Consider the following 26,167-nt stretch of genomic DNA (forward strand, 5'->3'; position numbering starts at 1 on the left):
TAATGAAAGAAGCTCAATGAACTAGAAGTTTGATGAACTCACAGAGATCTACACAGAGACACATTATAATCAAATTTTCAAAAGACAGAGAAAGTCTTGAAAGGTGAAGGAAAGAAGCAACACTTCACATACAAGAGCTCCTCAATAACATTAGCATTGGAGTCCTCATCAAAAACTTTGGAGGCAAGAAGGGAGCGGGCCAATATTGTCAAAGTGCAAAAAGATAAAATAAATAAATAAATAAAAACCTGTCACCCAAGAAGCATATATCCCGAAAAACTATCCTTTAAGAGCAAGGGAGAACTTAAGTCATTCTTAGGTAAATAAAAGAAGGAATCTGTTACCACTAGACCTGCACTGCAAGAAATGCATAGGGAAGTCCTGCAAGGTGTAATAAAAGGACACAAGACAAGAACACAAAACCACATAAGGAGATAAATGTCTCAATAAAAGTACATGAGTGATTTTAAAAGCTAGTATTATTCTAATTTGGTCTTTAATTCCACATTTTGTTTTGTACATAATTTAAATGACTAATGCATTTCAAATAACTTAGTTTATGTCTTTGGGTACACAATGTATAAAGATGTAACTGTGACACAAACAACTTAAAAGGGCGGGTATGGAGTAGTAAAGGAGCAGAGATTTTGGTATGTTATTTAAATAACATAAGCAAACTAGTGTTACAATTTCAGAATTTTAAATGTAGCCCTATGGTAACTGCAAAGAAAATATTTATGAACATACACAAAAAGAAATAAGAAAGGAATTTAAATGTTTCCTTACCACCCCTCCCAATCAACTAAGCACAAAAGTAGACAGTAATACAGAAAAAGAGGGACAAAAAAGCTATAAGACATATAGAAAACAAATAGCAAAATGAAAGAAAAAACTCCTTATCCATAAGTAGTTTTTAACATAAATGAGTTAAACTCTACAATCAAGAGACTGGCAGAATAGATAACAAATATTATGCAACTATATGATAGCTACAAGAGATTCACTTTAAATCCAAAGGCACATATAGTTTGAATGTGAAAGAATGGGGAAAGATATTCCATACAAATAACCAAAAGATAGCAGAGATGTCTATAGTAATATCAGACAAAATAGACTTTAAAACAAAAAAGGATGCAAGAGACAAATAAGTACATTAATAAAAGGTTCAACACAACAAGAAGATATAACAATTATAAACATTTACACACCAAATAACAAACCTTCAAAGTATATGAAGAAAAAAATTAACAGAACTGAAGGGAGAAATACAGTTCTACAATAACAGTTGGAGATTTCAATACCCCACTCTCACTGGATAGAACAACCATATGGAAAATAAGTAAATAGAGGACATGAAGAACATAATATACCAACTAGATATAACAGACCTATTCAAAATACACTACACAATAGAATATACATTCTTCTCAAGTGCACATGGGTCATTTTCCAGGATATACCATATATTAGGACACAAATTAAGTCTCAACAGATTTTAAAAGATAGATACCATACCGAGTATTTTTTCCAACCAAATTGAGATGAAGTTAGAAATATTGGAAGAAAAAGAAGGCAATTCACAAATTTGTGGAAATTAAACAACACATTCTTAAACAATCAATGGATCAAAGAAGAAATCACATGGGATATTAGAAAATACCCAGAGATAAATGAAAATGAAAACACAATTTACCAAACTCCTGGCACACAGGTAAAGCAGTGCTAAAGGAGAAATTCAGAGCTATCAACTTTTTAATTGAAAAAGAAGAAAAATCTCAAATCAATAACATACTCTTCAACCTTAAGAAACTAAACAAAGTGTAAACAGATTAAGCCTAAAGACAGCAGATGGAATGAAATAATAAAGATTAGAGCAGAGATTTTTCTTAAAAATAGGGAATAGAAAAACAACAGAGAAACCAAAAGCTGTATCTTTGAAAAGATCAACAAAATTGACAAATCTTTAGCTAGATGGACTATGAAAAAAAGAGAAGAGATTCAAATTAATAAAATCAGAAGTCAATGTGGGGACAGTACTACCAACTCTACAGAAATAAAGAAAAATTAGAAGAGAGTACTATAAATTGCATGCACACAAATTGAAAAACATAGATAAAATGGACAAATTCATAGAAACACAAAATCTACCAAGACTAAATCACAAGGAAATAGAGTATCTGACTAGACATATAACTAGTAAAGAGAGTGAATCTAAAGTCAAAACTCTCTTGACAAAGAAGAGCCCTGGAATTCTACCAAACATTTAAAGAAGAACTAGCATCAATTCTTCCCAAACTTATCCAAAAAACTGAAGAAGGAACACGTTCTAATTCATTCTTTGAGGCCAACATTACACTGGTACCAAAGACACGATAAGAACACTACAGACCTAAATACTTATGAACACTGATGTAAAAATCCTCAACAAAATATTAGCAAACTGAATTCAGCAGCATATTAAAAAGATTATACATCATGACCAAGTGGGATTTATTCTTCAAATGCAAGGATGGTTCAACACATAAAAATTGATGTATGTAACACTTCACGTTAACGTAATTAGAGGAAAAAACACATAATTATCTCAAGTGATGCAGAAGCAGCATTAAAAGTTCAACTAAACAAAGTAGGGACAGAAGAAAACTATGTCAGCATAATAAAAGCTATATATTAAAAACCCACAGTGAACATGATGGTGAAAGATTGAAAACTTTTCCTCTATAATCAGGAACAAGGCATGGATGACTGCTTTCACCCCTTCTATGTTCTATTCAACATAGTACTGGAAGTTCTAGTCTGAGCAATTAGGCAAGAAAAAGAATTAAAGGTATCCAAACTGGAACAGAAGAAGTAAAATTGTCTCTGTTCACAGATGACATAATCTTGTATGTAGAAAACCATAAAGATTCCATGAAGAAATTGTTAGAATAAATGAATTCAGCAAAATAGTAGGATACAAAGTCAATGTAAAAAATTCAGCTGCATTTCTGAAACAATCTGAAAGGGAAATCAATACCACAATTCCAATACACACTACTATATATAAAATAAACAACAAGGACCTACTGTATAGCACAGGGAACTATATTCAATATCTTGTAATAACCTATAATGCAGAGGAAGCTAAAATGTATATATACATTGTTTTACATATATATAAAAACTGAGTTATATATATAAACTGAATCACTTTGCTGCACACCTGAAACTAATACGTTTTAAATCAACTACACTTCAATTTAAAATAAAAGTCTAGTGTCTTCCCTGGTGACACAGTGGTTGAGAATCCGCCTGCCATTGCAGGGGACACGGGTTCAAGCACTGGTCTGGGAAGATCCCACATGCCGCGGAGCAACTAAGCCCGTGTGCCACAACTACTGAGCCTGCACTCTGGAGCCCGAGAGCCACAACTACTGAAGCCCATGCACCTAGAGCCTGTGGTCCACAACAAGAGAAGCCACTGCAATGAGAAGCTCTTGCACTGCAATGAAGAGTAGCTCCTGCTTGCCACAACTAGAGAAAGCCCACATGCAGCAATGAAGACCCAACACAACCAAAAATAAATAAATAAATTTATAAAAATAAAAACAATAAAATAAAAGTCTAACTATCCGGCCCCCACCCCCCCAAAAAAGTAAAAGAACAAAGAAAACAATTCCATTTACAGTAGCATCAAATAGAATATGTACGAATTAACTTAGCCAAGGAGGTGAAAGACTTGTACAACGAAATGTACAAAGCACTACTGAAAGAAACTTATAAATGGAAATACATCCCATGTTCATAGATTAGAAGACTTAAAATACTGTAAGATGTCAACACTACCCGGCTTGATCTACAGATTCAATGTAATCTCTATCAAAATCCCAACGATGTATTTGGAAAAAAAGAAAAACCCATGCTGAAGTTCATACGGAATCTTAAAGGACATTAAATAGCCAAAACAAGGCTGATAAAGGAACAACAAAGCTGGAGGACTAACACTTTCTGATTTCAAAACTTACTACAATGCTGCAGTAATCAAAACAACATAGTACTGGCATAAAGACGGACATATAGACCAATGCAACAGAATAGACAACCTAGAAATAAAAAAATAAATACACACACACACACACACGGTCAAATGATTTTTGACAATGGTGTCAAAGCTATTCAATGGGGCAAAGACAGTCTTTTAACAAATGATTCTGGGAAAACTGAATATCTACATGCAAAAGAATGAAGTTGGATCCTTATGAACACCATATAAAAAAATCAACTCATCAAAGAGCTAAGTAAATGACCTAAAACTATACATCTCTTAGAAGAAATTTAAGATAAATAAATATAGGGTAAAAGCTTCATGATATTTAATTTTGCAATAGTTTCCTGGATATGACACCAAAAACACAGGCAAAAGAAAAAAAGAGATAAATTGGACTTCATGAAAAATTTAAAATTTGTGCACTAAAAGACACTATTAACAGAGTAAAACAACAACCCACAGAATGTGAGAAAATATTTGCAAATCATTTATCCAATCAAGGATTAAAAATACATATATGACAATTAATATATACAGAACTCTTAAAACTCAGCAACACAAAAATAAATAACCTAATTCAAAAATGGGTAAAGGATTTGAATAGACATTTCTTCAGGAAAGATATACGAAGAAGCACATGCAAAGATGCTCAATATCACTAATCGTTAGGAAAATTCAAATCAAGACTACAATGAGATACCACCTCACACCCATTCGGATGGTTACTATATTAAAACAAAAACGTTAAATAACAAGTGTTGAAGACAATGTGGAGATATGAGAACCCTTAGCACTGTTAGCTGGGAATGTAAAATGGTAGAGAAGCCTGTGGAAAACAATAGAGCAGTTCCTCAAAAAATTAAAAACAGAGTTGTCATATGGTGCAGTCATTCCACTTCTGGGTATAAATACTGAAAAGAACTGAAATCAGGGTCTCAGATATTTGTACACTCATGTTCACAGTAGCACAACTGATAAAATATGGAAGTGTCCAATGACAGATAAATGGATAATCAAAATACGGTATATATCTACAATGGGATATTAAATCCTAAAAAGGAAGGAAATTCTGACACATGCCACAGCATAGATGAAGCTTAAGGACATTATGCTAAGTGAATTAAGGCAGTCACTAAAAGACAAATAATATATGATTCCACTTATATTAAATACACAGAAGAGTCAAAATCATAGAGACAAAATGTAGCATGGTGGCAGCCAGGGGCTGGGGGCAAGGGGAGAATGAGGAGTTATTTTTTAATGGGTATAGAGTTTCAGTTTATAAGATGAAAAGAGTTCTGCAGATGGATGATGATGATGGTAGTATACTTGTATGGATGTATTTAATGCCACCAAACAGTACATTTAAAAATGGTTGAGATGGTAAATTTTATGTTATATGTACTTTACCACAAAAAAACACTCAGAAAAAAAGAGAAAAGAATGTCCAAGCAGTAACTAAAGAATGAAAGAGGCAGAAGTTAATACTATAAAGAAACAAAAGCCTACGAAATTCTAGAAGAATTGTGCATAGTTCCCAACTTAAACCTCACTCTCCAAAGCCCCCAAACGCTCACAAGTGCATCAAATAAGGAGAGAAGCAAACTGTAAAAATCATGATTCATTTATTAAACTTTAAAATTAAAAAAAAAATTCATAATGCATACAGGCTGAAAACATCTTCAAGGTAGAAAAATAAATGCTGAAAGACAATGGATTAATATTTACAAAGTTCTGAGAGAAAGAGTGTAAAGACTCATAATCAGTAAAGATTTCATTCACATATAAAGGTATAACAGGTATAACCTTATCAAACTAGAATGGACTCAATAAACAGTGCAAATAAAGCTTTGTGGGGGAGTGGAGTGTGGGGAGCTCAACCATGAAATCCAGCCAATTAAAGCATGATTCACCACCTCCCCACATACACACGATGGTGAGGTGTGAATCCACTAAAGTGAAGAATTAAAACTAAACAACTAGGGGCTTCCCTGGTGGCGTAGTGGTTAAGAATCCACCTGCCAATGCAGGGGACACGGGTTTGATCCCTGGTTGCCATGGAGCAACTAAGCCCATGCACCACAACTACTGAGCCACAACGCCCTAGAGCCCATGTGTTGCAAATACTGAGCCCACGTGCTGCAACTACTGAAGCCCATGCACCCTAGGGCCCATCCTCCTCAACAGGAAAAGCCACCACAATGAGAAGCCCACTCACCACAATAAAGAGTAGCCCCCACTCGCCGCAACTAGAGAAAGCCCGCGTACAGCAACGAAGACCCAACGCAGCCAAAAAAAAGAACAAAAACTAAACAAGTATAAACATGATAGTTGCAAAATAGGTAATAAACATATAAATCTTGATAATGTGAAAATAATTATACCAAAAAAGAAGTGAATGCATAAGAATGCAAATTTCTTCATTTTTCACAGTAGGAAGACAATAGGGTCTAAAGTTGAAACATGCATTATAAAAAAAGGAACTTTTTTTAAACCTCAGATTGGAATCTTTTACAAAATCATCTCTTGGGTTTAATAAATATTCAAAGTTCAGCAATTCTAACAATTTTTACTTGGTTAAATTCAGGAAAACTGAATGCAAGCAATACCACTACTGGTATAAGCACGCACGCGTGCGCACGCGCACACACACACACACACTTTTTACCAAAATGGAGCCTCTAGATACTGCTTCATAATATTTGTCACTTAAAAGAACATGAACAACTTGCCACATTTATACGTATATATACATATATTTGTGCACACTATATATTAACGTTTTATTAAAATCTTTTGTAGCACCATAAAATGATCTGCATTTTGAATGAAACACTGCAAAAAGAGGGGCAAGTTTTATTTGTTTGATATTTGTCTTTGGTTAATGCAAACTGGATTCAGTGAAGCACCTCAGGCAAGCCCTACAGGAGTATACTTACATTTCAAGTGAGTGGAGTCAGTGAAATGACAAGGTAAGGAGAAAGGAAAATTAGATGAAAGCCATAGTAGTAATGTGAGTAAGACCTATAAAACTGTATACCAAAGACAGCATTTACCAGAGAAAAGCGGTGAGAACATGTCCTATTAGTTTCAAAGTTTTCCAAGTAGGTCAAAGAGACAATAAATAGTTTTTCCTAGCCTGCAGATCAATGCCTTCCAAGATGGGTGGTGCAAAACAACCCTCTCAGGTAAAGTATTTTAAAACGTTTACTTATAAATATTTATCCAAAAAAAAGAATTAAGCTTATATAATATTTAATATATAAAATGACATTAATATCTTCACTTCATCCCTGTTAGCAGGTCATATCGTGTCACTACCAGCAACCCAGGAGTCCTAAGGAAAGAGTGGGAGATCAGTAACAGATAGGGGTTACAAGTGGCATCATCACGTTTATTCACTTTCAGCTTATTATAACACAATACGGGCCCACTTGGATGGGAGAATATTATTATTTACAGGAAATGCTCACTGAAATATTTGGGGGTGAAGGGCTTTATGCAAGTAACTTACTCTTGAATCATTCAGAAAAATGTTATGTATATATATTATTTGTGTGTGTATGTGTGAATACATGTCGATCTAGATGTATATGGATGAGAAAGAGCAAACAATAAAGCAAATAAAGAAAAAAAAAAAAGAAAAAGAAAATAAAAATCCAGTTGCCTTGCTGAACTAAGGTATTGTTAATGATGTTTTAAATAAAAGAAAAATGATTCAGGTGTTCCAATAAATTGCTGATCTTTCCTGGAATGAAAAGTGGCTGCCTGTCAAAATCGTGTTATTTAGCAAAAAACAAACAAACAAAACTCCAAACAAAAATACTTGGTGTAGAACTTTCAGATGAAAGTAGAAAAGAAACTGCTTTTTGAAAGAAACTTGTGCTATGGAAAGAGCACTTTGAAAATGTTTTCACTTCTGATTTTGTGGCTGAAAATGGTGTATTACGTATAAAAATTCTCATACATATGCACTTAAAAACACTTATGAAGAGGACTTTCTAGTCTATTAACAGATATTCCTACAAAGAGTATGAGTGAGTTTTATAAGCATTTGTTAAAAATATAAAAACACACCACTTTGCCCAGTTTGCAAAAACAAATAATTTACATGAGAGAAAATGAAATGTACTAATAAAATGTCTACAAAAACCTTTGTAAAATTGGAGGATGGGACTGAAAATTAAAAACCTACAAATGATCATTATTTTCTTTAATAACCTTTTTTTGGTTAAAACCCTAAAGTTCCAGCAGCGGGGCATATTACTTTGTGACAAGAACTCTTGGTAAATTAAAAAAAAAAAAAAAAGTACTACTACTCTCTTTCTGATGATTGAAGAAAACACTGAAAATAATACCATTATCAACTTCCGTCTAATTTAGGTGAAAGTTGAAAAATACAAATTCTACTACTAGTTTATCTAGCGTCTAACTCTGCATGGTTGACGTTTTTCAAAGAAGAGTAAGAATGGACAGAAGATTAGAACTTTGCCTCTCTCTTCAGTTAGAAAAATGTGGTGATCAACAGTCAAATAATATAGAAAAGGCATTTTAGAAGAAATCTGTGGGTGGTTTCCACGTTTTGTTAATGTTCTTTGAGATGAAACTTAGGTAAGAACATATTTAAGCTGTTTATCAGTCAGCTAGAATTAGTTTTCACATATCTCTTTCCACATAGAGCATCTGCAGCAAGGTGAAGATTAAAATAGAGTTAAGAGAAATTTTGAAGGTGGGGGAAATAAGCAATAAAATAGGTATAAATTCCAAGTTAACAGACAAGCAAACATATTTTTACTACTCCTAAAGGGATCAGGTTGAAAATGCTGTCTATGAAATCATGCACATTTAGTAAGTCAAGTTGGAGAACATTTTCTGGTAAGATGTTTCCTTGAGTTCTCCAGAGCTGAAGCATAATTCCAAATAAAATAACAGCTTTTTGTGTTTTCTAGATAACCTGTCCACAGTGAACTGTGGTAATTGCTGACAATTTTATAAAATCTTTTTTTCTCCTTATTTGTTCCCAGCGAATATACAAGGGTGCAATTTACTTAGGAACTCACTCAGATCAAATGAATCCAAGGTTTAATAATCTGTAGTCTAATCATATGATGACATGCTATTTTCTTAATTGATATTAAAATGAAGAAAAATATTTTATAATGTCTAATACTCAAAAATGACCATATGGAAATGTTTGCAATTCTCCAGAAAAGCCATTCTGTCTCTCACCTCTGAGTTTTCAATACTGCATGGCAGTGTGCCTGGAATCACGTATACACATGGAGACACACCCTCACACATATATGTGCATATTTATGCATACATATATGTGCATAGGTACTCTACATATGTAACTTTTAGTAAATGTATTTATTTGTAAAGTACCTATTAGAATCCTGACATCAAATATGCCCATCGAGTTGTTTTTGAAAATATGTGCAACCATCACAAAATAAGTAAACAACTTCAGTGGGAGAATCATAGGTTTAACAACATGAAATCTTCAGGAAAAAAAGGCATTTATAAGTTACTACAGTACTTTATGATTATTAACCATGGAATATCCCTTGTAAATGATGAGAAGTATAAACTTTGCATTAGTGTAAAAGAATAAATAAAAAAGAAATAATATTGGGAGGACTTCTTTACTTTTTAATTTTTTATAAATTTTATTTATTTATTTATTTTTGGCTGTGTTGGGTTTTTGTTGCTGCGTGCGGGCTTTCTCTAGTTGCGGCGAGTGGGGGTTACTCTTCGTTGCGGTGCGCAGGCTTCTCATTGTCGTGGCTTCTCTTGTTGTGGAGCACGGGCTCTAGGCGTGTGGGCTTCAGTAGTTGTGGCTCGTGGGCTCTAGAGCACAGGCTCAGTAGTTGTGGGGCACGGGCTTAGTCGCTCTGCGGCATGTGGGATCTTCCCGGACCAGGGCTCAAACCCGTGTCCCCTGCATTGGCAGGCGGATTCTTAGCCACTGTGCCACCAGGGAAGTCCTGGGAGGACTTCTTTAAGACACATATCTAAAAATAAAATATATTCACTTCTGAACTATGAAAGAAGCTAATGAAAGAAGCAACACAAACTTGCAAAGAATCTAGAAACCCTTCCAGCTTTTGGAATGCATTATAACACTTTATTGGCACTGATTTATGTTATAACTACATCTTAAATATTACACTGGCTAACAGTAGTCTACATTCTCTGAGCACATAGAATCTGACTAGAAATGTGCTGAATAGAAGGAGGAATTAAGCTTGTGAATCAAAGCTAATGTGTTTATTTGGATGGATAAACAGTATAAAGGAAACAAAGACTTGAATTCAATGAAAACATTATTTTTTTTGGAAAGAGGAAAGTGTCATACATGGGACTCAAGATTTAAGACCTGGCACTAAAGTCAGTGAGTAAGGAGAGAGCACATATGGTCAAATTTTCTCTGAGAAGCTCTGAACTGCTTATAAAGTAGTACTGTACTTTTTCGCAAGAGCCATTACTCCAGGGCATATGTTCATTTGAGAAAAATGATGAATAGAATCCTCCCTACTATTAAAATAATTTTTTCCTTCGACATGCTCACACAGTTGAATTTATGTAAATATTATATGCTACAACCCCAGTGAATTAATTAGCAAATGTTAATTAAACTATTTTAGTAGAGAGAAAATTGAAAACATTGCCTTAGAGAGAAACAATCTGAGAATTTCTAGAAATTACCCATGTGAACACAAACTCTAAGAATTTTTGCTAAAAACTTTAAGAACAGTATGTTTCTAATGAGACTTTCAGCTTATACAGGAAACATAAGGAGACCAAATTCCTACAATTTGAGCACTAGGGCCAAAGAAATTATGTTCTCCAATTGTGTTTACTACTGAATACACAGCCCCCCTCTCCCCCCCAATCAGCATGTTTAGGTAACTTTGCCATGACAGATGAAAACCTGAGTTTAAGCATTTTTACTGTAATAAGATCTTAAAACAGCTTGCTTTTCTTTTTTACGGGAGAGAGTGCTAAGAAAAAGTTGGGGTTTTTTTTTTTTTTTTTTTGCTTTAATAAGGCAGCTTAGAATTTCTTATACAACATCATACAATACAGAAGAAAACATGATCCTTTTCAGACTCCAAACCAGGAGAATGCTCAAAAAACTTGTTATTCCTTGCATTGCAAAATAACCGTTCATCGTAATTACTTTAAGGCAATAGACTATCCAAACTGTCTTAATAAAAGTTATAGACTCACTTACTTTTAAAAGATCACCAAATATAACTCCCTCATTTTCACATAGGAAAACCTGAGACGCAAATCTACTCACAGAACCAGTTGCAGGCAGATCTAGGTTAAGAACTCGGGTGCAATACATCCATCCTTTTCTGTAAATCTTTCTTTCCCCCAAGGTTAAAGGGCTGTCACTGAGACAACTAACGGATGATTGATTTTGAGCAGATAGGTTCAAATATACTGTTTCCTATATTGATGTCATTCTATATACAGCTTTTCTCATGTACACACCATTCTCTGTCCTGAGAAAATGCTATTCTTTAACCACTGATGTAAGGAAAACAAGAAAAATCACCCTCATTGAAACAAAAAACGCCCAACAACCATAAACAAAAGGACCATTAACTGGCTACAGGGAGAACTCAGATTATAGCTGAAAAAAACTCAAATACATCCTGAGCTATCAATTTCCTAATTCTTAAATAAGACAGAGCTAGCTCATGATATCCAGATTACTCCCTTGAAAAGGCAGCAGCAGGTAAACAAACATGGAATCTCTGACACTGGATTTGTGGTGCAATCTACTTGCTAATAAAAAAAAATGGTCTTTTCTAAGTAAACACGAGAAAGCACACAGGGAAATAGTCTTTCCTCCCTTTGGAGGTAGACCAGACTGCATAACAATGAGTCAACCCTAACAAAGGGGTAGGTTCAGAAGCAGAGGCTTCCCCTTTAAGAAGGCTGACTATTTCAGTTTACCTTGACTTCCTTCAGAAATGTCACAGAAAAAAACAACAATAAAAAGGATAAATCTATGCAATCAGGAAAGCTAAAAAGCTGAGATGACCAGAATGCTGAAGAATATCTGGAAGACATAAAGCACATGGGCTAAAAATCCACTAGTATAGAGGGAGTTACAACCCAATATTAGTAAAAGAAAACTTAAAAAAAATAAGTTTCCTTAGGGGAACTCCAGAATAAATGTAAGATCTAAAGTAGCAGCAGAACAGGGAACTCCCTGGAGGTCCAGTGATTAGGACTCGGCGCTCGCACTGCCAAGGGGCCGGGTTTGATTCTTGGTCAGGGAACTAAAATCCCACAAACAAGCTGCACAGCACAGCCAAAAGAAAAAAGTAGCAGCAGGACAATGATCATAGAGAAGACAAGGAAAATGAATGGTAGAAAAGCATACCAATCTCCAACGCTGAATACTCAGTAGCTCCATTTATCCCAACTGAAGGCAACAATTATAGCTCTCTATGTATAAAATGAGAATTTCTTACACAAGCAATTCAGAAGATACTTGGAGTAGGTACTGAGGTCTGAGAAGGGGAGGTGGTGCCCCAGATAACTTTCTGGCCCTCTTAAGAGAGGAGATCTTATTCTCAAAGTGCAAGGTTTTATTTATTCCACTTTAACTACCCTCCAAAATGGCCCCCAATGGTTCTCATCTTCTAGTATTCATTTCTTTAAGTAATCACCTATCACACTATTGAGCTGGCTAGTATAACCAACAGGTTATTGTGGTAATAATGGAATGTGACTTCTGAGGATAGAAAATTTGACTTCCCCTGGACCACCTGCTCTGGGTGAAGCCACCTGCCATGTAGGGAAGACAGTCAGGCAACCCTATGAAGAGGTCCACATCATAAGGAACGGAGGACTTTTGCCAGGAGTAAGCAGTAACTTGCCAACCATATGAGTGAACCAGTTTAGATGCAGATTCTCCAGCTCCTGTCAAGCCTTCAGATGACAGCAACTCCAGCTAACATCTTGACTGTAACCCATGAGAGACCAAGAGCCACAACCATCTATCTAAGCTGCTCCTGAATTCCTGACCCACAGAAACTGTGTGAGAAAATAAATGTTGTTTTAAGCAACTACTGGTTGCAACTGTTTTGGAGTACTTTGCTACATAGCAACAAATAACTAATATACCCTCCTTCAGAATTTACTAAAAAAATAAAAGTACTGATAATTCAATTATTGATATTGAGGATCAGTCATGAATACCGTAAACTTCTTGTTCAAAAAAAAAAAGAAAAACAAAACCGCAAAAATATCACAAAATCTAGAGAATGTGACCACGGTAAAATTTAGAGAAAAACGTATGGTATTTGTGAGGTAATAAAAAATATATATTGGTCTCTGCCCCTGGTTTCTGGCACAGAGCTTCAGAAACCCTTGTAATTTCCTAAGTAATAAGAGCACCAGGAGCATTTTTTGTTCTAATATTTGGTTATTAAACTCAGTTCCTGACACAGGGATCCTAAAACCCTTGTGATTTCCTGGGTGATAAGAGTGCCTTTTGTTCTAATGAGGTGACTTTCAGTGGGCTCCTGGATGGGTCCTGGATGAGGGATAGCCAGCAGAAAGAACAATACATGATTAGAAGCTTGGAAATTTTTAGCCTTGCCTCCCATTCTCTTGAGTAGGGAGAAAGGCTAAAAACGGAGTTAATGATTCATCATGCCTATGTAATAAGGCCTCCTCCATAAAAATCCCCAAAGTATTGGCTTTGAAGAACTTCTGGGTTGGTGAACATGTGGAGATTTGGGGAGAGTAGCAGCCACTCTGAGATGGTCTCAGAGCTCCACTTCCCCTCCCCATATCCTTACACATCTCTTCCAAATGACTATTCCTGAGTTACATCCTTTCATAATAAACTGCTCATCTAGTAAGTAAAATGTTTCTCTGAATTCTATGAGCCACTCAGGCAAATTAATCAAGCCCAAGGGTGGTGGGGGGGGGTTGTCATTGGAACCTCTGAACTATAGTGGGTTGATCAGAAGCACAGGTGACAACCTTGACTTGCAACTGGCATCTGAAGGGACTGGGGGTGTCTTGTAAGACTGACTCATTAACCTGTGGAATCTGATGCTACCTCTGGGTAAAAAGTGTCAGAATTAAGTTGAATTGTAGGACACTCACCTGGTGTCTGAGAAGTGCATGGTAGTATGGGAAAACCTGCCCCTCCCACAACCCTAGGCTGAAACTGGGTGCAGAACTGTACAGTATTAAACAAACTTATTATTAAAGACGAAAATAAATATGTAATTTACAACAAGTAACTTACACAGAAAATTAAGTAAATCGAAAGACTGCGTAACGGAAAGTAACGATCAAAGCGCAAAATTGAAGAAATAATTACTAATAAAATAAATAATAAATAGTAAGAAAAGTAGAGGCAGAAAGCCTGAACAAATTAGTTACCACAAAAGAAATGGAAAGGGTACTCAAAACTAAGCCCCCAAATGGCTATAGTCCAAGGTAGTTTGGGAATATAATTTTTAACCTAAACACTCAAAACAGAAGTTCAAAAGGATTTAAACAGTTCCAATATCTAGAAAAAAAGATATAGGCCTTTTAACTTTATTCTACACACCTGATATAACCTTTGTTAATAAAACTGGACAAAAGATAAAAAATTTTTACAGATAAAGCTCACACAGAATTCATAAAGAGAAAGAGAGACTCTGCCTCAAATATTAGCAAATATAATATGTAAATAAGAAAATGCATCTTTTAGATTGCTAGAAATCTGGTTCTTTAATTTGAAATAGGATGGGTATCAAAAATCCATTGTAAACAGTGTTGCAAATAAAATCATGAATAATATGTTCACTACTACTAATACTTAATAGCATTCTAGAGAAAACAAGCAACAACAAAAACTCACTAACCCAATTTTAAGTGGTTCCCATATATAACATGAGTTTAAACACTACCACTCTTCCCAATAAAAGTTGGACTGTAAGATTCCTTCAAACTGAAAAATGCTCAATTTATCAAACTATCAATTTAACCATTGAAACATGTTCATATTTACTTTGTTAAATTATGTATGCTTATTGATGAAAATATACAAATTTATTAATCAGTTTATTGTATTACATAATTAAGCATCTGTAAGCAGTTCCTGTTTCAGTGATTAATGAATCCAGTATAACAATATTGAGGTAGTAAACTGGAAAGTTGCACTGTTTAACATTCCACTGCCTTATTAGCTATCATTGATGAGTGGCAAAATCGTTAAGCGATATTCTGATGTTAATACAAAATAACTTAGGAAAATAAAAAATAAATCTCATCTTTAAAATGCAGTTCTTTATTAAAACTAAATTAAAAAAAGATTAAATGAGATACCATTTTTGGCATACGAAAGTAAAGTGTTTTGTTTCAGTTGGGACAATACTTAGGGTTGGTGAAGTTGTGGTTAATGAAGCTAACACACAATAATGGTACAAACACATGGTACTAGAAGCCACAATTTTACTGCCTTCCATTCAGCAATTCCACCTTCAGAATTTTACTCAAAAGAAATAATCACAGATATGTACAAATACTTAGCTGAAAGGATGTTTAATATAGCTCTGATTATAAAAAGAAAAAATTAAATATCCAGCACTAGGAAATTAGTTAACCAAGTCACGATACAAACACAATGAAAGACAATTACTCTTCAACTAAAGTCCTGATGAATTTGGTTTTAAAAGAAAATGCCATTTTTTGTTCAAAAAGGATCAAGGCTTTCTGTCTGGCAGATAAAGAGCTTAGAGGTAGATACTCTTGTCCTCACAAGAAAAAAACTGAACTAAAAAACAACTCTCCCTTAATCCGTAAGAGGAATGAGGTCATAGGGTAAACTGTTTCCTCTAAAATTAGAGACACACAGGCAGATATAGAGAATCACAGTTTATTGGAGCAGAAGCCTAGAAACAGAAATTACATTGAAGCCAGTTCCAAGGTATGAAAACTTAAAATATAATTGACAAACTGCTAGAGACTCAATGTAGACAAGTTTCAGTTAAAAACTCCAAGAGGGCCCAGTCTTAGGGAAGCCTCCCAACTTTCCTGAATTTTACCTCCAGGAACCTCACTAGGATCTCAGAGAAGGCCAGAGAAAAGTCTCCTCCTGCTTCAACAGGGGTAAGGGAAAAGTACCCATACTGAAATACATCCAAGAGCATTCTGTCCTCCTTAACAGGGCTTGCCCTGAAAGGAAGCTCTTTTACCAGAGCGTAACTGATCTGAGGAAAAGAAATATACAACTCTAGCTCCTTCTAGCCTTCCTGACTCACCTAAAAAGGGTAATGTGTGTGTGTTGGAGAATGGGGGGAGGGAGCTGACAAGCACCTGTGAAAGTCACATCCCAGGCACACAGGCTCTCTCACAAACATAAAACAAAACGGAGACCAAATCAAAGAAACATGGAATGTTTCCCCTCCCCTCACACCTTACCATATCGATAGGGCTTGGGTATTTTAACAGGGGATTACAACTAAAAGAACAACTCTCAGACCTTATTTAAGAAATTGCTAAAGAAATTCAAAGAAAAGAGTGGAGACAAAAGTAAGGACACAAGAAGAAATTTTAGCTTCTGACACATACAGGTACAGTAAACAATAAACACAGCCTACCTCTGAGATAAAGGAACATAAAATATCACACTAAAGACCTATTTACCTCAGTTCCTTATATCTAGTACATCATGTCTGGCTTTCAACAAAAAAATTACAAGGCATAATAAAAGGAGAAAAACACACAGTTTGAAGAGACAAAAAGAGATTCAGATATGGCAGAGAATTTGGAATTAATAGACTGGGAATTTAAAACAACTATGACTAATATGCTAAGGGATCTAATGGAAAAAGCAGACAACCTGCAATTACAGATGGGCAATGTAACAAGCAAAGAATGAATCAAAAGGAAATGCCAGAAATAGAAAACAGTGGCACCGAAATAAAGAATACCATTGATATGCTTAACAATGTAGAAGTGATGAGAGAAAATGTTACAAGGGATAGGAGTGAGGAACTGGAAATACTGTTATATGATACTTGTACCACCCGATAAATGGTATAGTGAAGTGGACCTGTATTGCTTATAAGTGTATACTGCAAATACTACAGTAACCACTAAAAGAAGTTTTAAAAAAGTATAATTTATAGCCTGAAAGAGGAAAAGAACCCAAATATAAAATGCCTGGTTAAAACCAGAGAAGGCAGAAAAAAAAAAAAAAAAAAAGAGTAGAGGACAAAAAAGAAACAAAGAACAACAGAAACAAAAGAAAACAGTAATAAATGTGATAGATATAAATCTATTATGTCAGTAATGACTTTAAATGTCAATGGTCTAAATAAATAGACCAATTAAAAACAGAGTAGTTAAAAAAACAAACCACAACTTTATGTTCTCTGTAAGAAACTGACTTTAAAAATGACACACATTAAAGTACAGAAATGGAAGAAGACATACACCAATCCAAAGAAAGTTTAAGTAGCTATGTTAATTTCACATAGAGCAAATTTCAGAGCAAGAAGTAGTATTGGGAATAAAGAGGGCATTACATATTGATAAAGGAATTAACTCTCCAATAAGATAATACACATTCTTCTCAAGTTCACATGTCATATTCACCAAGACAGACCACATTCTGGGCCATAAAACACACCTAAAATTTGGAAGACTAGAAATCATATTAAAGTATGCTCTAATACCATAATGGAATTAAAGTAGGAATAAATAATAAAAAGGTAACTAGAAAATCCCACAATACAGAGATTAAAAGTCAAATAAGAAAAATCAAAAATTATGAATGACAGTGCTTTTTTTTTTTTTTTTGTGGGTTTGGAGCCATTCCAGATGCTTTAGGCTGCTGGATGTCTGATCGCTGGATAACTGAGGCATTTCTATACATGGAATATCTGTGTTTTAGAGCACTCTGCTGCAGGGGACTACCGCCTGCATACCCAGAGGATGACCTGGTCTGCATAGGCCTCATGAGCTCTGGCAAGACCAGTCTGCTGTCCAAGCTCTGCAGTGAAAGCCCTGACAGCATAGTGTCCACTATGAGTTTTAAAAGCAGTGCCATTCCAGAATGCCATCTTGAATGTGAAAGAACCTGGAGAAGAGAGCAGCCAAGATGGCAGAGTAGAAAGACCATGAGCTCACCTCCTCTCATGAGAACAGCAAAATCACACTATCTGCAGAACAACCATGGATGAAAAAGACTGGAATCTGCCAAAAAGCATCTTCTACAGCTAAAAACATAAAGAAGGAACCACAATAAGATGGGTAGGAAGGGCAGACTTGTGATATAATCAAATCGCATTTCCCCCAGGTCAGTGACCCACAAAACAGAGAATAATTATATTGCACAGGTTCTCCCACAGGCATGAGAGCTCTGGGCCCCATGTCAGGCTCCCCAGCCCAGGGGCTCCAGCACCAGGAAGATGAGCCCCAAGAGCATTTGGCTTTGAAGGCAAGCAGGCTTAACTGCAGGAGCCCCACAGGGCTGGGAAAAATAGAGATATCACTCTTGAAAGGGGCACACAAAATACCATGTGCACTGGGATTCAGCACAAAAGCAGTAATTTGATAGGAGCCAGGGCCAGACCTACTTTCTGGTCTTGAAGAGTCTCCCGGAGAGGCGGCTGCAGCTCACCCGGGGACACAAACACTGGTGGCTGACATATTTGGAAACATTTAACCATGTGAACAAGCTGCCAGCAGCTGCCATGTTCACTCATTAGCACCAACACCTGGCCTCACCCAACAGCCTGTAGTGATGGACCACCTCAGGCCAAACAACTAACTGGGTGGGGATGCAACCCCACCTATCAGCAGACAGGATGGCTAAAGACTTCCTGAGCCCACAGCTGCCTCTAGACAACTCTCTAGACACAGCCCTGCCCACCAGAGAGCCAAGACACAGCTCCACCCACTAATGAACAGGCATGGCCTTTCCCACCAGGAAGCCTGCCCTAGCCTCTAGACCAGATTTACCCACCAGGGAGCAGACATCAGAAAACTACAATTGTGAAGCCTGTGGACACAGGCCACCCACAGCAGGCCAGACCCTACCCTGGGACCAGCTGGGCCCTGGTCCTGTCCACTAGCAGGCGAATGGAAGCTCTGGGACACCCCAGACTCCATACTCAACTGTGTCAGGAACCAACCCCCCGCCAAACAACGATCTGAAATGAGCTCTGGACCTCAGGGCCTGCAGCTGGATTCCAGGAACCAGCTCTGCCTGCCAGTAGTCTAGCACTAACCTCAGATCTGGCTCCACCTCCCAGGGGGTGGGCAACAGTCCCAGAGTCTTGGGGACCCTGATTCTACCCAGAAGAGCCAGTACTAGCCCTGGGGTCCCCTACGGTTCTGCAACCAGCCACCTTGTGACCAGGCCCCACTAAACAGCAGCCAGCAGCATCCAAACAAGGTAGAGTGTGGCAACCAACTGGACTAGGGGGCAACCAAGCCTACCAGACCACCTACATAGTCAACCTGCCACAACAGAAGGACCCATGCAGCCCTCTAAGGGGAAAACCCTAGAGCATATAGCTTGGGTGATGAAAGGGGAGTGCACTGCTGGGAGACATAGGATGTCTCCTACAGAAGGCCACTTCTCCAAGGTTAAAAAACATAACAACCTGACACACACATAAAAATACAAAAAGCAACTCAGAAAAATGAGGCAGCAGAAAAATATGTTCCAGATATAGGGAACAAGATAAAACCCCAGAAAAATAACTAAGTGAAGTGGAGACAGGCAATATAACTGAGAAAGAGTTCAGAGTAATGATCATAAAGATGAAAAAACTCGGGAGAAGAACAGAGGCACAGAGCGAGAAGTTAGAAGTTTTTAACAAAAAGTTAGAAAATATAAAGAACTAGAGATGAAAAATACAATAACTGAAATGAAAAATACATTAGAAGAAATCAACAGTAGACTAAATGCTACACAGGAACGGATCAGTGAGCTGGAAGACAGAGTAGTGGAAATCACTGCTGCTTAACAAAAAAAAAGAAAAGAAAAGAAAAGAAACGAGGACAGTTTAAGATACCTCTGGGACAACATCAAGTGCACTAGTATTCGCAGTATAGGTGCCCCAAAATGAGAAGAAAGAGAGAAAGGGCCTGATAAGATATTTGAAGAGATAATAGCTGAAAATTTCCCTAACCTGGGAAAGGATACAGTCACCCAAGTCCAAGTAGCACAGAGTCTCATACAGAATTAACTCTAAGAAGAACATACCAAGATACATTGTAAACAAAATGACAAAAATTAAAGATAAAGAGAGAATAGGAAAAAAAAAAAAAAAGAGAGAGAGAATAGGGACTTCCTTGGTGGTCCAGTGGCTAAGACTCCGTGCTCCCAATGCAGGGGGCCCAGGTTCGATCACTGGTCAGGGAAATAGATCCCACATGCCACAACTAAGAGTTCTCATGCTGCAACTAAAGATCCTGCATGCCACAACTAAAGATTCCACACACAGCAACGAAGATCCCATGTGCTGCAACTAAGACGTGATGCAGCCAAACAAATAAATAAATACATACTATAAAATATATATATAAAGAGAGAATATTAAAAGCAACAAGGGAAAAGCAACAAATAATATACAAAGAAACTCCCATATGGCTATCAGTTGATTTTTCAGCAGACACTCGGCAGGCCAGAAGGCATGATAAATTCAAAGTGATGAAAAAGAAAAACCTACAACTAAGAATACTCTACCCAGCAAGGCTCTCATTCGATTTGATGGAGAAATTAAAAGCTTTACAGAAAAGCAAAAGCTAAAAGAATTCAGCACCACCAAACCAGTTTTACAACAAATGTTAAAGGAACTTCTCTAGGCAAAAAGAAAAGGTCACAACTAGAAACAAGAAAACTACGAAATGAAAAAGCTCACTGGGAAAGGCATACATACAGTAAAGATAGAAAATCATCCACACACAAAGCTAGTAGGGAGTTTAAAAGACAAAAGTAGTAGAAACATCCATATTCACAATAAACAGTTAAGGGATATACAGAACAATTGGATGTAAAATATAGTATCAAAAACAGTGTATGTGAAGGAGAGAGAGTACAAACGCAGGGTTTTAAAATGGACTTGAGGAGGTCAACAACTTAAAACAATCATATATACATACATATACACACATATATATACACACTCTTATACGAAAACTTCATGGTAATCTGAAACCAAAAATCTACAATATACACACAAAAAAAGAAAAAGGAATCCACACATAACACTAAAGATAGTCATCAAGTCACAAGAGAACAAAAGAAGGGGGAATAAAAGACCTATAATAACAAATCCAAAACAATTAACAAAATGGCAATAAGAGCATACATATCTATAATTACCTTAAATGTAAACGGACTAAACAGTCCAAGCAAAAGACAGAGTGGCTGAATGGATACAAAAATAAGATGCATGTATCTGCCTACAAAAGACTCATTTCACATCTAGAGACACATAAAGAATGAAAGTGAGGGGATGAAAAAATTATTCCATGCAAACGGAAATCAAAAGAAAGTTGGAGTAGCAATACTTGTATCAGACAAAATAGACGTTAAAACTAAAATAAAGACTGTTACAAGAGACAAACAAGAACACTACATAATGATCAAGGGATCAATCCAAGATATAACAATTGTAAATATATACGCACCCAACATAGGAGAACCTCAATAAATAAGGTAAATATTAACATAAAAGGAAAAATGAACAGTAACAAAGTAATAGTAGAGGACTTTAACACCTCGCTTACATCAACGGACAGATCATCCATACAGAAAATCAATAAAGAAACACAGGCCTTGAATAACACATTCAATCAAATGGACTGAATTAATATACAGAGAGCATTCCATCCAAAAGCAGAATACATGCTTTTCAAGTGCACATAGAACATTGCCCTAGACAGATCCCATGCTACGCCACAGAACAAGCCTTGGTAAATTTAAGAAAACTGAAATCATAACAAGCATCTTTTTGATCACAATGCTATGAGACTAGAAATCAACTACAAGAAAAAAAACTGTGAAAAATAAACACATGGAGGCTAAACAATATGCCACTAAACAACCAATGGATCACTGAAGAACACAAAGAGGAAATCAAGAAATACCTAGATACAAATAAAAATGAATACACAATGATCCAAACCTATGCAATGCAGCAAAAGCAGTTCTAAGAGGGAAGTTTATAGCGATACAAGCTTACCTTGGTAAACAAGAAAAATGTCAAATAAACAACATAACTTTACACCTATAGAAACTAGACAAAGAAGAACAAACAAATTCCAAAGTTAGTATAAGGAAATCATAAAGATCAGAGGAGAAATCAATGAAATAGAGACTAAAAAAATAGAAAAGATCAATGAAGTTAAAAGCTGGTTCTTTGAGAAGATAAACAAAATTGATAAACATTTAGCCAGCCTCATCAAGAAAAAGAGGGCCCAAATCAATAAATTCAGAAATAAAAAAAGTTACAACTGGCACCACAGAAATAGAAAAGATCATAAGAGACTACTACAAGCAACTTTACGTCCATAAAATGAAACAATCCCATTTACCATTGCATCAAAAAGAATAAAATACCTAGGAATAAACCTACCTAAGGAGGCAAAAGACTTGTAATACCAAAACTGTAAGACTCTGATGAAAGAAACTGAAGACAACACAAACAGGTGGAAAAATATACCATGTTCTTGTATTGGAAGAATCAATATTGTTAAAATGACCATACTACCCAAGGCAAGGTACAGATTAAGTGCAATCCCTATTGAATTATCAATGGTATTTTTCACAGAAGTAGAACAAATAATTTTAAACTTTGTATGGAGATACAATAGCCCCCAAATAGCCAAAACAATCTTGAGAAAAAAGAACGGAGTTAAAAGAGTTATGCTCCCTGGCTTCAGACTATACTACAAAGCTACAGTATTCAAAACAGTACAGTCCTGGCATAAAAAGAGACAAATAGATAAATGGAACAAGATAGAAAGCCCAGAAATAAACCCATGCACCTATGGTCAATTAATCTATGACAAAGGAGGCATGAATACACAATGGAGAAAAGACAACATATGTACACACACATACACACATGTATACACACACACACACACACACACACACACACACAGAAAGGAATACTACTCAGCCATAAAAAAGAATGAAATAATGCCATTTTCAGCAACATGGATGGACCTAGAGATTACCATACTAGGTGAAGTAAATCAGACAAGACAGACAAATATCATATGATATCACTTATATGTGGATTCTAAAAAAATGATACAAATGAACTTATTTACAAAACAGAAATAGACTCACAGACATAGAAAACAAACTTATGGTTACCAAAGGGAAAGGGGAAAGGGGAAAGGCGAGGGATAAATTAGGAGTTTGGGATTAGCAGATATAAACTGATAAACAATATAAACAATGATACAGATAAATAGATAAACAATGAGGTCCTACTGTATCACACAGGGAACTGTATTCAATATCCTGTAATAAATGGAAAAGAATATGAAAAAGAATACGTATATATATGTATATCTGAATCACTTTGCTGTACACCAGAAACTAACACAACGTTGTAAACCAACTGTATTTCAATTTGAAAAAAAAACATATTGCAAGGACAGAGAGTCTCTTATTCCATTCTGCACCACAATTCTTATCTGTGTGATTCCTTATTGGCTTTCCAAAATTTCTATGATAAACACATAGAAATAAAAACACATAAAAATAATTATACACAAAGAGTAAGTAGGATTTATTCCAGGTATGCAAGGTTAATTCAACATTCCTAAAGCAATTAATGTAATTTACAACATCAACAGGATAAAGAAAAAAATATCTTCTTTGCAGAAAAAGCATTTGACAAAATCCAACATCCACTCATGATAAAGAATTTCAGCAAACTAGGACTCTAAGGGACCTTTTCAACTTGGTAAAAAAAAAAAAAAAAAAAAATCTAAAAAAATCTATAGCTAACATCATTTTTAATACTAAGAAACTAGATGCTTTCCCACTAAGATCAAGAACAATGCAAGAATCACCACTTCTAGTCAACATCATACAGTAAGACAAGAAAAGAAAAGAAAAGGTACACAGGAAGGAAAGAGTAAAAATGTCTGTTTGCAGATGGCATGATCGTGTATGTAGAAAATCCCAAAGAATCTACACACACAATAGGTACTATTGGAATCAATAAGGTATTGAAGCAAGGGTGGACGTTTTATATATATATATATATATATATATATATATATATATATATATATATATACACACACATATATATACACATATACATACATATGTGTACATATATACATACATATATACATATATATATGTATGTTATATATATACATATATATATATAGAAAGAGAGGGAGATTAACCAAGATGGCGGAGTAGAAGGACGTGCTCTCACTCCCTCTTGCGACAGCACCAGAATCACAACTGGCTGCTGGACAATCATTGACAGGAAGACCCTGGACTTCACCAAGGAGGATACCCCACGTCCAAGGACAGAGGAGAAGCCACAGTGAGACGGTAGGAGGGGCGCAATCAGAGTAAAATCAAATCCCATAACTGCTGGGTGGGTGACTCACAAACTGGCGCACACTTATACCACAGAAGTCCACCCACTGGAGTGAAGGTTCTGAGCCCCACGTCAGGCTTCCCAACCTGGGGGTCAGGCAACGGGAGGAGGAATTCCTAGAGAATCAGACTTTGAAGCCTAGTGGGAATTGGATTGCAGGACTTTGACGGGACTGGGGGAAACAGAGACCCCACTCTTGGAGGGCACACACAAAGTAATGTGTGCATCGGGACCCAGGGGAAGGAGCAGTGACCCTGGGGGAGACTGAACCAGACCTACCTGCTGGTGTTGGGGGGTCTCCTGCAGAGGCGAGTGGTGGCTCTGTTTCACCGTGGGGATAAGGACACTGGCAGCAGAGGTTCTGGGAAGTTCTCCTTGGCGTGAGCCCTCCCAGAGTCTGCCATTAACCCCACCAAAGAGCACGGGTAGGCTCCGGTGTTGGGTTGCCTCAGGCAAAACAGCCAACAGGGAGGGAACCCAGCCCCACCCATCAACAGTCAAGTGGATTAAGGTTTTACTGAGCTCTGACCGCCACAGCAACAGGGAGGGAACCCAGCCCCACCCATCAACAGTCAAGTGGATTAAGGTTTTACTGAGCTCTGACCGCCACAGCAACAGTCAGCTCTACCCACCACCAGAGCCTCCCATCAAGCCTCTTAGATAGCCTCAACCGCCAGAGGGCAGACAACAGAAGCAAGAAAAACTATAATCCTGCAGCCTGTGGAACAAAAACCACAGTTACAGAAAGATAGAGAAGATGAAAAGGCAGAGGGCTATGTACCAGATGAAGGAACAAGAAAAAACCCCAGAAAAACAACTAAATGAAGTGGAGATAGGCAACCTTCCAGAAAAAGAATTCAGAATAATGATAGTGAAGATGATCCAGGACCTTGGAATAAGAATGGAGGCAAAGATTGAGAAGATGCAAGAAATGATTAACAAAGACCTAGAAGAATTAAAGAACAAACAAACAGAGATGACCAATACAATAACTGAAATGAAAACTACACTAGAAGGAATCAATAGCAGAATAACTGAGGCACAAGAACGGATAAGTGACCTGGAAGACAGAATGATGGAATTCACTGCTGCAGAACAGACTAAAGAAAAAAGAATGAAAAGAAATGAAGACAGCCTAAGAGACCTCTGGGACAACATTAAAGGCAACAACATTCGCATTATAGGGGTCCCAGAAGGAGAAGAGAGAGAGAAAGGACCAGAGAAAATATTTGAAGAGATTATAGTCGAAAACTTCCCTAACATGGGAAAGGAAATAGCCACCCAAGTCCAGGAAGCACAGAGAGTCCCATACAGGATAAACCCAAGGAGAAACACGCCGAGACACATAGTAATCAAAGTGGCAAAAATTAAAGACAAAGAAAAATTATTGAAAGCAGCAAGGGAAAAACGACAAATAACATACAAGGGAACTCCCATAAGGTTAACAGCTGATTTCTCAGCAGAAACTCTGCAAGCCAGAAGGGAGTGGCATGATATACTTAAA

General features: G+C 36.5%; 1 protein-coding gene across 3 annotated transcripts in view; it reads right to left on the bottom strand.

Moving 5' to 3' along the window:
* Positions 1–26,167, bottom strand: part of ORC4 (origin recognition complex subunit 4) — a 104,341-nt gene that overhangs the window by 65,113 nt on the left and 13,061 nt on the right. For 2 of the 3 annotated variants that reach the window (XM_059927797.1, XM_059927795.1), the window contains exon 2: positions 18,194–18,282. The exons of the other annotated variant lie outside the window; for it this stretch is intronic. In XM_059927797.1, the coding sequence (XP_059783780.1) occupies positions 18,194–18,203 (10 nt within the window). In that variant the 5' untranslated portion in view covers positions 18,204–18,282. The remainder of the gene's footprint in view (positions 1–18,193; positions 18,283–26,167) is intronic. 3 annotated transcript variants of the gene reach the window in all.

This window comes from Balaenoptera ricei, chromosome 7 (assembly GCF_028023285.1).
Source record: "Balaenoptera ricei isolate mBalRic1 chromosome 7, mBalRic1.hap2, whole genome shotgun sequence".
Classification (NCBI taxonomy): Eukaryota; Metazoa; Chordata; class Mammalia; order Artiodactyla; family Balaenopteridae; genus Balaenoptera; species Balaenoptera ricei.